Genomic DNA, 14892 nt, shown 5'->3' with positions numbered 1-14892 from the left:
TATGCTAATTTATACCTTATTACTTTCATCCCATGGCAGTGCTCCATGTATTACATCAACTCCTTTGTCTTTATCATGAACCATACTGCGGCAGGGTTACTGCTTGGCAGTTGTGCCCTCACCTCAAACCACCACACTTGACCTTTTTCAGTGTACATATATATATATATATAAATATGTATGTATATATATATATATATATATATATATATATATATATATATATATACATACACACACACACAGACACACACACACGTGCGCACATACACACACACACACACACACACACACACACACACACACACATACATGATTCTATTTCACTTCATCAGCAGCTCACTTGATCGACAAAAAAAAAAAAAACGTGGTTCATTTTATTTAAAACTCATTTTGTCGAACCTACAAACTCTTTTTGTTAAAACTACGTTTCATCAAACAACATTTCATTCATATACCTTAAATATACCTCCAAAAGCTTGCCCTCTAGCTCTCCCTAACATAAAAATATTAACTCTATAGTCACACAAATGTAGACAAAAATAAATGGACCTGACACACTGAATCATTGCTGGCCCACATACATAAGCTTCAAGAGAATATTAGTATGGTGATCATCAACACTAACTTGCATTGTAACACCCATTCTCCAAAACCACACCATCAGTAATTTTCTGTACCATTACACACTTTTCAGTGAAATGTGCTTTGATAAAATATTGTTTCAATGCAATGAGTTTTGCGTGAAATGAACCACAGGATTTCTTTTTTTTTTTTTTTTTACTAATCAAGTGAGGTATCGATCAAATAAACTGAACCCATATATATCTACGAATGTTATGTGATTTATTGCTGCACATATTTCATCACATGCTGAAATGCTGGTGTTTTTCATCAGCAGTATAGTTGGTCACATTATGTGATAGCTGACGTTTATTAGATCAAGCATTACATAATTCCAGGGCTTTTCACTTTTCCTTGAGTTTGTACAGTAATGGAGTTAGTATATTTAATTTTCAGGGGTGAGGGGCAGAGCCCCACTGTCAGGGAGTATGGAGGCAAAGCCCCCATGTAAAAGTCATTTTTTCATTTTTCTTGTGGAAATTGCAAATATTACCTAATGGTTTACATTTGTGATTACTTTTATCGATGATTTTTTTTAATGGCGATTAGTTTGTTTAATGATTTGTGTTTCAATCAAACTCACCAGCAACTATTCATTATAAATGTATATAGACACATACACACATAGCCAGCCTTAGGCATAGACCAACCAGGTGGCCGCCTAGGGTGCCGCTCCAGCACGAGTACTTTTCCAGTAATTTGAATGTTGCAGGTAGACCAGGATGGTGGCACAAGGTGGTGTTAGGGAGACCTTTTGCCTAGGGCATCATTTGACTAAAGGCCAGTCCTGCATATGTATACACAAATACACACACATGCACGCAGACAGACATGTAGATATATTACTATTGATTGTGCTTGTATAGGTAAACATAATTATATAAGCAAATACACATAGACACACACACTAATGTGTGTGTGTCATGTGGTGTTTGTCCACATGTGATATGTGTGTGTTTGTGTGTGTGTGTGTGTGTGTGTGTGTGTGTGTGTGTGTGTGTGTGTGTGTGTGTGTGTGTTTGTGTGTGCGCGCACACGCGTGTGTGTGTGTGTGTGTGTGTGTGTGTGTGTGTGTGTGTGTGTGTGTGTGTGTGTGTGTGTGTGTGTGTGTGAGGTATATGTAGGTATGTATATTTGTATAGAAAGAGAGCTGAATTTTTACATTTGTAAAATAGGAAAGGCAAGGAAAAGCATTTTTTGATGAACTTGGAGCTCTGTTTCTTGATAGTAAAAAAAAAGGCAGTTTGTGTAGAGTGTTTTTTATTTCACCAGCTCAGACTACTGAATCAGAGCTCTTCTGTTTCCTTAAATTGTCATAGCAGATATATTTTACATCATCTACTTGTGAAAGCTAAGAATTTGTTTTATTTTCCCTATGTATTTTACTAAGGGTGTACGATATAAAGTGGTAAATGCTGCAACTTCCACAAATAGTTATTGCAGTTTCTCGAGTGTTTAAGATGGTCATTTGTTATATGCAGCTCCTTTCTTTTCTAGGAACAAACTTCTCCTTACGAGAGCTTGGAATGAGTGAAGCACTGCCTCAGCACGGTTCCACATTCCGACCTGATGTGGGACTGTCTCACCGTGGATATTCTATTAGTGCTGGTTCAGAGGCTGACACAGAAGCTGAAGGGAGTCTGTCCCCAGAGCATGTTGTAAGACTTTGGGGACGAAGTAGTAAATCAGGGCGAAGTTCCTGCTTGTCCAGCCGAGCAAATTCCAACCTCACTCTCACTGATACAGAACATGAAAACACAGAAAATGGTGAGTGCAGATACAACAGCACTTACTTGAATCACTTTACTGTTGCAGTTTTAGCTATTATAATTAAATGGATAACCCTCCTAGTAAGAACTGTAATTGTTTTAGACGCATTGTTAAAGTTGGGGTTCTGAACATGGATATCAGTTTCCATTGTTTCATTGATATTTTGAGCAAAGAGGTTGATTGTTTTACTTTACTATACAGTAGAAAGTCGATTATCCAAACTAATTGGGGCCTAGGGTAGTTCAGATAATCAAACTGTTTGGATAGTCTAGCATACATTGAACTGGATAAAAAACTGCAAAAATCATGTTTTTTTTCTACATGTTTTTCAACCATTCAATGATTCCAGTGGACAATAAAGAATATTTAACTCCACTAAAACACGAAATACAAACTAGTGAAATCACCACTGAGCCAAGGTTAAAACTGCCAGTTTATTTTATAAACGTTAAATAAATCATGCTTTTCGTCCTACTCAATTGTAGGACTTCTTTAGAAATACAAAAAATACACAGAAATACACCAGTTTTCGCGCCAAATTTGTATCTGACAAACGTCACTCTTTTAAAGTGAAACACATTAAAAAGCAACAATGTTGCCCAACACTCATAAAACATTTGATTGTTTAAATATTATTATTCTAATCCTATTTCTTTATTTCTATTATTATTTAAAACATTATGAAATGAAGCATTATAAGAATTATTGAGTTATTAAATCATTGAAAAATCCCTCATTGTCAATATGAATCCTGTAGCATCAAATTCAAAACCAAAATGGAATCCGTTCACCTTGATACATATTTGATCATATGATTTTAAATTTAATAACCTAAGCAGTGCATATTTATACATGTTAACCTGCTTAAATATGCCATTTGTATTAATAAAACATGTATTTGAAATTATCTAATGTATGTGTATAAATAGATGAATAAAAAATGAATGAATAATAAAATAAAATGAAATTTGTGGAAAATGAAAAGTAAAATAAAATAAAATAAAAAATAATAATACATGAAGAATGAAAGATTGAATAAAAGTGTCTGCTTCCATATACGTGCTGCTTTACACATAGTTCCACAAATCTTTTGTTTTTGGTGTTTATCCCATATACACTTTATATTTTACATGTCACCTTTAAAGCCCGGAAATGGTAAATAAAATTTATAAATTTTAATATATATATCACTTTTTTAACCCAAAACATCACCTTTCCAGGCTTTTGAGTTTTAATAAACACATTATAGAACATTTGTCATTCAGGCCTGGGTACATGTATGCATTGAGTTTTATCTGCCATAACAATTCTACTTTCTCTAATAATAAACTTGTAGGGCTCCCTCTGACATCCTGGTTACATTGAGAAATTATTTTAAATTTGAAATTGTGTTCAGGGAAAGCAATTATATGCCTGGCCAAAGCATTTTCTACTTTTTGTTGATTTATACTTCTTAGGTGTTCTGCCACTCTATCTCTGAGCCTACGATCAGTTTTTCCTATATAGAAGGATGGACATGCTTAGCAATTTGCAACGTATACCACCCCTTTAGTATTACAATTGAATCTACCTTTTGTGACAATTCTATGTCCATTTATGTCTATATTGCTACCTAAGCTCATCAAGTGGCAGTAAGAACAACTCCCACATTGCGTCATTCCTATGTTTTTCAAAAAAGGAGTTTTTTGCCTTTGTTCATAGGTTCATAGATTGGTACTAAGCTAACTGCCCTTGTGAGCCATTTTAAGCCTAGCCAATTATCCCTTGTGAAACTCAAACCCTGCACCTTGTGTTTGTAAGGCAAAAACCTTAACCATTAGGCCACCCTCCCAACCCCTTTCTTTTCTCCAAATTAGTTTAGGAAATACATTAAATTTAGAAACTAAACTGACATCATCTTTTAATAAAGACCAGTTTTTTGTTATAATCTCCCTTATCTGACCAAAATCTGAAGAGAAATTCATAATACATGCCAGAGTAAAATCTGTGAATGTTAAAATTGAATCTGATCTTTGTAGGATCTGGGCATTATTTTGATTTTCTATACTGTTATTTTGTTGTTGTTGTAAAATCGGCACATAAAAAACACGTGTTCTCTTGGATGTGACTTCTTGTATTATTTCTTCTATTAGTATAATGGGATACGCTCTATTCATAAACATTTCTTTCAAATTCAAACATTCTTCTTGAAATTTCAAGTGACCATTCTTGCTGCTCGAACCAACTGACCTTTTAATACAGATCATTTTTGATGTAATGGATGGGCGCTTGAGAAATGTAAGAATATGTGCCGATTTTACAACAACAACAACAAAACAACAGTATAGAAAATCAAAATAATGCCCAGATCCTACAAAGATCAGATTCAATATTAACATTCACAGATTTTACTCTGGCATGTATTATGAATTTCTCTTCAGATTTTGGTCAGATAAGGGAGATTATAACAAAAAACTGGTCTTTATTAAAAGATGATGTCAGTTTAGGTTCTAAATTTAATGTATTGCCTAAACTAATTTGGAGAAAAGGAAGGAGTTTTAAAGAAATGTTACAAAGGCAAAAAACTCCTTTTTTGAAAAACATAGGAATGACGCAATGTGGGAGTTGTTCTTACTGCCACTTGATGAGCTTAGGTAGCAATATAGACATAAGTGGACATAGAATTGTCACAAAAGGTAGATTCAATTGTAATACTAAAGGGGTGGTATATGTGGCAAATTGCCAAGCATATCCATCCTTCTGTATAGGAAAAACTGATTGTAGGTTCAGAGATAGAGTGGCAGAACATCTAAGAAGTATAAATCAACAAAAAGTAGAAAATGCTTTGGCCAGGCATATAATTGCTTTCCCTGAACACAATTTCAAATTTAAAATAATTTCTCAATGTAACCAGGATGTCAGAGGGGGCCCTACAAGTTTATTATTAGAGAAAGCAGAATTGTTATGGCAGATAAAACTCAATGCATACATGTACCCAGGCCTGAATGACAAATGTTCTGTAATGTGTTTATTAAAACTCAAAAGCCTGGAAAGGTGATGTTTTGGGTTAAAAGAAGTGATATATATATATTTAAATTTATAAATTTTATTAACCATTTCCGGGCTTTAAAGGTGACATGTAAAATATAAAGTGTATATGGGATAAACACCAAAAACAAAAGATTTGTGGAACTATGTGTAAATCAGCACGTATATGGAAGCAGATACTTTTTTCATTCTTCATGTATTATTATTTTTTATTTTATTTTATTTTACTTTTCATTTTCCACAAATTTCATTTTTTTATTTTTTTATTGATTCATTTTTTTATTCATTAATTTTTTATTCATCTATTTATACACATACACTAGATAATTTCAAATACATGTTTTATTAATACAGATGGCATATTTAAGCAGGTTAACATGTATTGTATAAATATGCACTGCTTAGTTTATTAAATTTAAAATCATATGATCAAATATGTATCAAGGTGAATGGACTTATAATTCCGTTTTGGTTTTGAATTTGATGCTGCAGGATTCATATTGACAATGAGGGACTTTTCAATAATTTAATAACTCAATAATTCTTATAATGCTTCATTTCATAATGTTTTAAATAATTATAGAAATAAAGAAATAGGATTAGAATAATAATTTTTAAACAAATGTTTTATGAGTGTTCGGCAACATTGTTGCTTTTTAATGTGTTTCACTTTAAAAGAGTGACGTTTATCAGATACAAATTTGGTGCAAAGTATAAAAAGGATTCAACTGGTGTATTTCTGTGTATTTTTTGTATTTCTGAAGAAGTCCTACAATTGTGTAGGACGAAAAGCGTGATTTATTTAACGTTTATAAAATAAACTGGCAGTTTTAACCTTGGCTCAGTGGCGATTTCATTAGACAATAAAGAATATCTTTCATACATGAACAGGCTACAAGCTCAAACAACATGTAATGTTCACATATTCAGACTTTATGATTTTTCTTACCCAAAAACGTTGGAAGGCTGGGTTTGGATAATTGACATTTGTGATAATCGACATTTGGACAATCGACTCTCTACTGCACCTCTAAAAATGTGCAATGTTGGTTATGTCTTCAGGTGGTTTAGCTGCTTTATCTTCTAAATGGTATTATTTCATAAACTGCTTCTTAATTATTATATCAGCTGACTTAAAAATGTAGTTGAATGTTTTATTTTCCACATAAAGGTGCAAAAATGTATTGATTGTGCTGACACTGTGTGTGTGTGTGTGTGTGTGTGTGTGTGTGTGTGTGTGTGTGTGTGTGTGTGTGTGTGTGTGTGTGTGTGTGTGTGTGTGTGTGTGCGTGCTATGATACTTTGAGAGAAAAGAAACAAATGGAGGGAAAAAAAATCAGTACCTCCATAGCATTTACACTTATCTTTATTAATGGTTGTCTGACTCCATGTAAACTCTGTGAAGTGACTAAGAGATTCCCTGTGGTTTGTATGGACTACAATGAAAGCACAGTCTGAGATTTCTTTGTATTTATTGTCCAAACCTGTTGATGACTTTATTATTACTGTAGAGGTTCTGCTGTTTCTTTCTCTAAAAGCATACATTTTTAGAGGCATAACATTTTGATATCATTCTATAAACCCTTTGCAACTGACTGCCTCTGCAGGAAGGAATGCAAAAATCAGAAGACCAGGTAAGGAAGGGAGGAAAAGAACACTTCAGAGAATGTTCTACTCCCTGTAAGACCGCTGAAAAGCAGAGGTTATTAACAGTCTAGCAGTTTGTGCAGAGGATTAACTCTATGAACCATTAATGAGCTGCTTCCTGTAGTCTAGGGTTTGATTCCCTCGGCCTCCTTTGCCTACTGTGTGACTCTGAGCAAATCAATCAGCTAGACAATGTTCCTGGGAAACTGAACCAGGCTCATCAATAGTAAGTACCTAGGAGCTTAAGCTAGAATCACACACTGATGAACAAGCACGTCATAAGGCACCCATGTGGTATGTGAAACAACATCCTTCTGCCCTCTTGATAGCATTGCATTAATATGTGAAAAACAGAAAAAAGAAAGGTTATTCTTTCCATGTCATGGTTTCATGGTAAAGATTCACAGATATTTATTTTAGGAATTTTATTATATGTTGGTAATATAATAATCACACATACACACACACGTGCTCGTATGCACACATACACACACACATACACACACACACACACACACACACACACACACACACACACACACACACACACACATTACATTGTTTTGTAATGACTTTTTGTAAAAGTTAGCTTATTAAGAAATGGAGGGTGTTTTTGATAAGCCAGGAAGAAGTAGCAACCTTTGAAAATCTAAATGGTAAACAAGCGTAAAATAAATGTACCATAATACACAAATTAGCCTTACTATGAATAAAGCTGCCTTGTCTTCGTGTGGCTGTGAAGACATATTTGCTATTCTAGCACCTGTGAATGTCATAACCATACTTAACATAAAATGCAGGCTGTGTGATTCAGATAGTTCTACCTCACCATTAAACAGGAAGCAACCTTATTATCGTACATGGATCAAACAAGTGCTTACGCATTATATTATAGATGTGTAAAAGACAACAGTGGGAAATTCCTTTTTTGCTAATGATAATACATTCAGGTTGGTTAGATTACTGATGATACAGTATCCTAGCTTGCATTCTAAATGGCTTCATCTTCATTACTGCAACCAGCTGGAAAAATTACAGGTTAGCAGTATGGAAGACAGTTGTTATAAGTCATGTTTTGAACATGTCTATTAAAGAAACTCAACATAATGCTTCTGTCTATTGCATTTTCAAGCACTCCAAAAAAATTGTATAAGTACAATTCATAGAGTGAAAGCAAAAAAACAAAGCTGATTTTATATTATACAAAAAAATATAATGGAATTTCTTTGAATTCTCAAAAAAAAGTAACAACCTCTAGTAGTTCACTTTTGAGTATTTATTATACCTCTGAAATCTGAAATAATGTTGTTATGGTCAAATAATCCGTTGTAAATCTTTATATTGTTTAAAAAGCCTATAATATGCATGGTTTAGCACTTGAGCACTTAAAAGCTGGGAGGTGGAAGGGCAGTGCACTGTATAGTCATTTAACTTTATCTCTTTAGATTTAGGATGGAAGGTTATTTCTAGAAAAATGTAACTGTACTTTATGTTGTCCACAGGAAAAAAAAAAATTGTAGAAAAATAATACATCAGTCTGTCTGACACAAAATGACTGTTTTGAGATCCTGCAGGAATTGTTCTCAGCAGCAGAGAGGTACTAGTGTATGGAGAGAGAGGATGGAAATTCGGTAATCCCCATCTATTAATATAATAAATCCCCATCTATTAATATAATAAATCCCCATCTATTAATACAATAAATCCCCATCTATTAATATAATAATGTACTTTTACTCCTCTTCTTTAAACCAAACCTGGTAAGGCTGTTCGATGGCTACAAGTATGAATAGCTCTTTTGCACGTTAATCTGTCTGAATGGCATCAGAAACAATTTTCTTTGCCTAGCATTCCCTATGAAGGGTGCTGCCCCTGAACCTTGTATTTAAATATTATCTGTGAGTCTTCACAGCTCAGAGGTAAGGCCTGTCACCACACCCTCCTCTCCACCCACTACCCCAATTTCAAGCCCTTTCCATTTGCTGCTGTCATGTAACTCCACATAACTCCTGTGAATTGTCAAACAAATCACAATCAGGTTACACAGCAAACAGCAAAAAAAAAATAAAATTCTCTCTCTCTCCACATATCTAGTGAAATACAGAAACCTGTATCATTTTCTTATTTTGGACATCTCTTTTAATAATAGAAAGTGATAAGTTCCTTTTTCCTTCCAATATTTTTGCCTTTTAAATACAGTAATACAGTAGAACTTATTTATATATGTATTTACTTACTGGCATTTGTTTACCAGGAAAGTCTGACTGAATAGGGTCCTTTTTCAGTGGAGGCCCAGAGAGAAAAGCTCCATTATAAAGACATTATAGATCTTATTTGCATTGTTTCATCATTTACAGTCAGTTTCATTCATGAACAACAGTTCCGTTATTCAGAAATCATTGACATCCATTACATCATTTACATTTTGATTAAAAACAGCAGTTACATGGGTTGCATAGGAATACATTTTTTAACACAGGGAGGTATATGCAGTGCAATCACCTCTAAAACCAGGAAACACTAACTAATAAGGAAAAAATCCACAACACTGCCAAAAGACACACCAGCCATTTATTTACATCCGAGTCTGATGAAGTCCACAGAAGGATGGGTGAAAGCGCTTAGTACATTCTAGATGTAAATAAATGGCAGTGTCGTGGATTTTTTCCTTATTATATGCAGTGCAATATTATCAGTATGCATAGATTGTCAGGTTTTACGTAAGAATATTTGTTACAATAAAGACTTGTTCAAAATCTAGGCCATAGGAAGATAAGATAAAGAGTTAGAGCAACCCAAAGAAAGGGAAGAGGAGAGGAGGCACAAGGAAGATAAAGGAGAAAAGATTACAGAGGAGAGTATAGTTGTGATAATAGTACATTAAATTATGTGCAGCAGAGAGTTATGGCACAAATTCATATAGCTGTATTAGTACCAGTTTAACAAGGGAAGGTGCGTGTGCAGAACCATTATCTATCAGGTGTTGCTTAAGATGGCATTTAAAGTCTTTCAGGTTGCAGTGTTCTTATGTGAAGTGGGTGGTACTCTAGCTGTTATTGCTGTGTGAATACAGGAAGTATCCTGTGTTGTTGTTAAGTTTAGTTACAGAGAGTAATGATTTGTTAGTGGGGCACAAAGGACTGGTAGTGGTCTAAGGTTTAATGATGGAGTGAAGCGATGGGAATTTTTTAGAACTGTGTAGTAGTTTGAAGGTTGTAATTAAATGAGAGTGCAGTTTGTGCCAGTTTATTTGTTTTAGAGCAGTGGTACACAACCTTTTTGTGGGTAGGGCCACTACACAAATTCTTTATGCATCTGCACGCTATCTCAAAACATAGTAAGTCGTTACGAGTTAACAGTAGGTACAGGTGACTAACATTAAGACAGCTGTCATGAAATTGCATGTTTTCTACATCAACTTTGCATTTAACTTTATTCCGGTTTGCAGTAATAACTTATTACAAAATCTTGCAGAAAGTTACTACTGTTTACAGACTACAAGTTATAAACACGAAAGAATAGTTACTTCTGCAGCTAAAATTAGAGGTGTGTGCAACTGCAGTCATTTAGGTGAGTAAGCACTTGCTGGAAAGTTTGCATGACTGGAGTAAGGCATAGTATTTTTTCACTTTTTTTAAAATGTTTTACTTACTCTGTGGGGGCTAGATGGTGTTGCGTGGCGGGCTGGATATGGCTCCCAGGCTGGACATTGTACAGCACTGTTTTAGAGAGAGGCATTGATTTGATCTGTATTTTTGGCTGGTTGGGAATTTGTCAACTTTATTGAAGAATTGTTCTAGTTTGGCTGACAAAGAGGAGTTTAAGTTGGTTAGGATTGGAGACACATATAGTAGGGTAGGGGAGTATTAAAGAGCTGGCTATGTTTTGTCTAGTAGAGCAAGTAAGGTAATGTTTTACTCTATAGATGCAGTGTAGCTTTTGCTGTGTCGTCTTCATGGCTAGGTGAAGGTGGGGATCAAATTTTAGGCAGTTGTCAATAATCACACCTAGTAGTTTGGTGTGGGATGCCAGTTCTGTATTGGTCTTGTTGGATGACATTATATATTAAAAGTAGTTTTTGGTGGGAGTGTCAGTAGTTTTTTTTTTTTTTTTTGCTTCAGGACAAGTTGTGAGTTGTCAAGCCAAGCTTCTCCAGAGGAGAAGAAGGATTTCTGGGTTAGTGAGTGTTTGGAGCAGGGGTAGTATCCTAGTAGCACATATTAAATTGGAGTTCATAGGTTCATAGATTATTACTAGGCTAACTGCCTTGTGGGCCAATTTAAGAATAGTCAATTACCCTATGTTAGAATCAAACCCTGTACCTTGTGTCTGTAAGATAAACACCTTAACCATTATGCCATTTTTTACTATAGTAGCTTCTTTTGTTGCTTTGTTTAGGTGACTGATATGTTAAACAGTAGTCCTAAGACTGAGCCTTGTGGGACCCCAACAGATATAGGAAGGAAAGAGGAGAAATCTTCCTTTCAATTTATTGCTTGGGACCTGCTAGTGAGTTAAGTAAGAAACCATTTAAGTGGAGAAGGTGTTAACCCATAAGAAGATAATTTAGTTAGAAAAATTTGATGACTGATTGTGTCAAATGCCTTGGGCAGATCCAGAATGAGGGCTGAGGTTAAAAGATCTGAATTTCTTTTGAGATTTATTATATCTCAATGGTTTTACTGTGACTGGGTCTGAAAACATGCTGCGAGAGAGAGAGAAGAGGTCATGAGAAGTAATATATATAGTAAGTTGAGGGTAAATACAGCTTTCCAAGATTTTGGATAAGGGTCAGAGAATGGAGATTGGTCAATAGTTTGTAATCTCAGTAGATGAGCTGCCTTTATGAAGGGGTATTATAGATTTTTCCATATGTTGGGGACATATTTTTCGTGGTTAGAATGGTTTATTAGAATTGAGACGATATGCAAGGCTATCTGCAACGAGTTTCAGGTACTCAGATGGAAGCTGGCCAGAGGCAGTGGTTGTTGTCTTAAGGCAGAGTAGGTATTTTTCAGTTGAAGATGATGGCATGGAGTGAGTGTAAAGGTCTGTAGTGGCTTCAGTGGTTTTGGAGGGATGACTGGATTTGTAGTAGTTTTTTGTTTTGTACTAGGGAAGATACTATATTTTAAAATGTGTGTTAAACTGTGAAGCAATGATTTGAGAATTATTGGTGGGGCTGGGTTGGGTTGATTTGATTTTCCAGGATTTAGCAGTATATTTATAGATTTCCAGAAGAGTGTTGAATTGTTTGATGATGAATTTTGGATGTTGCTATAAGTTTTTTCCCTCTTTTATTAATTGTTTGCTATGGTTCCTTAACTGCTTATATTGTTAGAGGGATGTCTGAAACTTGGTTTGTAGCCATTACTTCCAGGATTTACCTTTAAGGTACATGAGTTGCTTTTTTTCTGGGGTTTTTTCCACCTCTTTTAGTTATCAAGCATGCTTGCTCTAACAGGATATTTAGAAATATTATATTAAATATGATTACTGCTTTAACAAGGGAAATGTTTTAAGTGGAGTCCAGTTGATGTAGAGCAAGCAGAAAGTAAAACTTTCTTTATTGAAGTTACTGGGATTTCTGACTGAGATATAGTGATGGACCTTGAGGGGCTGTTTGGGGTGTTTGATTATGTAACCTAGCTGGTGAACACTTAGACTATCGGGTAGGGTACCACTTGTGGCGACATTGCTTTGGATGCACATTAGAATCCAGTCTAGGATATTTTCTTTAGATGTGGCCTTGTTAATTCTAGTTAGAATCTTGATCAGTTGAGAGAAGCCATGTAGCTGAATTGAATTTGTTGGATCTTCTAGATCTGTCTTTTGCCAGTCTGTGTTAATGTGTCCCAGAAAGATGGTTTATGGTCTTATGTTAGATAATATCCAGGACAGGATCTCTTCCATGATGGGACTGTTGTTATCAAGTGGTATATATAGGCCTGTGATGGCTAGAGATTTGTAAGTATTCAGTATGAGGAATGAGATGAGAAGTTCAGCATTTTTGAAAATGGGTATATTATCATGGTAAATGGAGAGATCTAAAGCATTTCTGTAGAAAACAACAACCTCACCTGCTTTTTTGCTGGTTCTATCTAGTCTGAGTATATTATAACCTGGTGGGAGTATTTCTTTATCTTTAGTAATTGGCTTTTAACCAGGTTTCTGTGGTTATGAAGACTTAGGGGAGTAGGGGGCTATCCAGGCATGAACTTCTGTGATATTATTACAGAGATTTCTTAGGTACTGTGTAGTATTTTAAGTTATTGGTAGTTGGAGTGGTATACTGTTGCTGTTTCAGATGTGTAGGGGCTGGTTTGGTAGGTCTGTGATTAGATGAGTGGGTCCAGGATTCAGATGTACATCCTCTCGTGGTATTATTGTCCAGTTAGCAGTGTGGCTATTGAAAAGCCACTTATATTTGGGCTTGAGTTTATAGATGATTTTAGATAATGGTGGAGCATGTTCTGCCTGCTTACATTACAGGGTGCTAATGTAATTAATGTCAAGTAGGCTGGAGGTGATAACGTGTTGTGTTATTCAGGTTTAAGTATCGTGTGGTATGTATAGGTAAGTAACAGTGGAAGAGAGACTTGGGATAGTTGGTTGAGAGTGTGAGTATAGTGAGAAGTGCCAGTGATAGAAGATGAAAAATTGGCATATTTATGATTTAGAAGGATGTACGGCTAGGTGATATTGCATGGTGGAAGAAGTTTGGAGGAATGCAGTTATATATAGTAGAAATTAATGGGAAGAGTAATGCAGAGTAAGATGACAGTTAAGACTGATAGGTGGGTATAGAGACTGAAAGGTGGGACTGATATGTAGGTATAGGGAAATGATATAAATGAAAATTAATTTATATGGTGAGGAGTCTCTTACCACTGTAGCATAGGTATAATAAGGAAGGGTATTAATAAAAATGTACCAATTTAATTGTGTATGGATGTAGAGAGATTGTGGTTAGATGGTAATAATCAGTATACAGCAGACTGCGAGATATATAGAGGAAGCGATAATATATAAATATTAGTCTGATTTTAGTACATGAGATGAGATTGCTGGAATGAAAGGAAGAGGGTGTTTTGCTCAGGAACAAAATTGAGGGGTCTGAGTAGGAGAGGATAATAGTGCAAAGCAGTATGAGAGGAAGGGTGGCAGCTAGGAATGATGGTAAATGTTAGATGGAAGTAGGAAACAGGAGAAAACTGAGTGCTTCTTTGACAGTAGTAAAGTTGTTTGGGAAGGTATAGATAGATGGTGTCATGGGTGATAACTGTATTTGGGAAGTATAATAGTAGACTAAAGTGAGTTGGTTGGGAATTGGGGGTAGGGTAGCGTAGTGGACCATAGCAGGCTTAAGTGAGCTGGGTGGGAATTGGGGGTAGGTTAGGATAGGAAACAATAGCAGGCTTAAGTGAGTCAGCTGGCATTTTGGGGTAGGTTAGAATAGGAGACCATGGCAGACTTAAGTGAGTTGGCTGGGAATTGGGGGTAAGGTAGGTTAGGGTAGGAGACCATAGTAGGCTTAAATGAGCTGGGTGGGAATTGGGGGTAGCGTAGGATAGGAGTCCATAGCAGGCTTAAGTAATTTGTTTGGGAATTGGGGGTAGGATAGGGTAAGGTAGGAGACCATAGCAAACTTAAGTGAGTTGGCTGAGAATTGGGAGTAGGGTAGAGTAGGGTAGGAGACCATAACAGGCTTTCCACCCTTTGGACATTTATTATAAACAGCAATCAGTTCATGGCTGGTGCTCAACAGTTGGCAATGAGGCACAAAGCAGAACAGGTTTTCTTATATTTACTAATGCAGACAAG

The 14892-nt window shown here is 35.5% G+C and overlaps 1 protein-coding gene across 10 annotated transcripts in view; it reads left to right on the top strand.

Annotated features, from left to right (window-relative positions):
• TENM4 (teneurin transmembrane protein 4) overlaps nucleotides 1-14892 on the top strand; it is a 4497462-nt gene that overhangs the window by 1920827 nt on the left and 2561743 nt on the right. For all 10 annotated transcript variants that reach the window (XM_044071318.1, XM_044071319.1, XM_044071323.1 and 7 more), the window contains one exon: nucleotides 2122-2391. In XM_044071318.1, the coding sequence (XP_043927253.1) occupies nucleotides 2122-2391 (270 nt within the window). The remainder of the gene's footprint in view (nucleotides 1-2121; nucleotides 2392-14892) is intronic.

The sequence above is a fragment of the Protopterus annectens genome, chromosome 5.part0, assembly GCF_019279795.1.
Source record: "Protopterus annectens isolate FY-2018-M chromosome 5.part0, PAN1.0, whole genome shotgun sequence".
Taxonomy (NCBI): domain Eukaryota; kingdom Metazoa; phylum Chordata; order Ceratodontiformes; family Protopteridae; genus Protopterus; species Protopterus annectens.
Note: the sequence above shows the minus strand (reverse complement) of the source record. Positions and strands in the feature narration are given on the sequence as shown.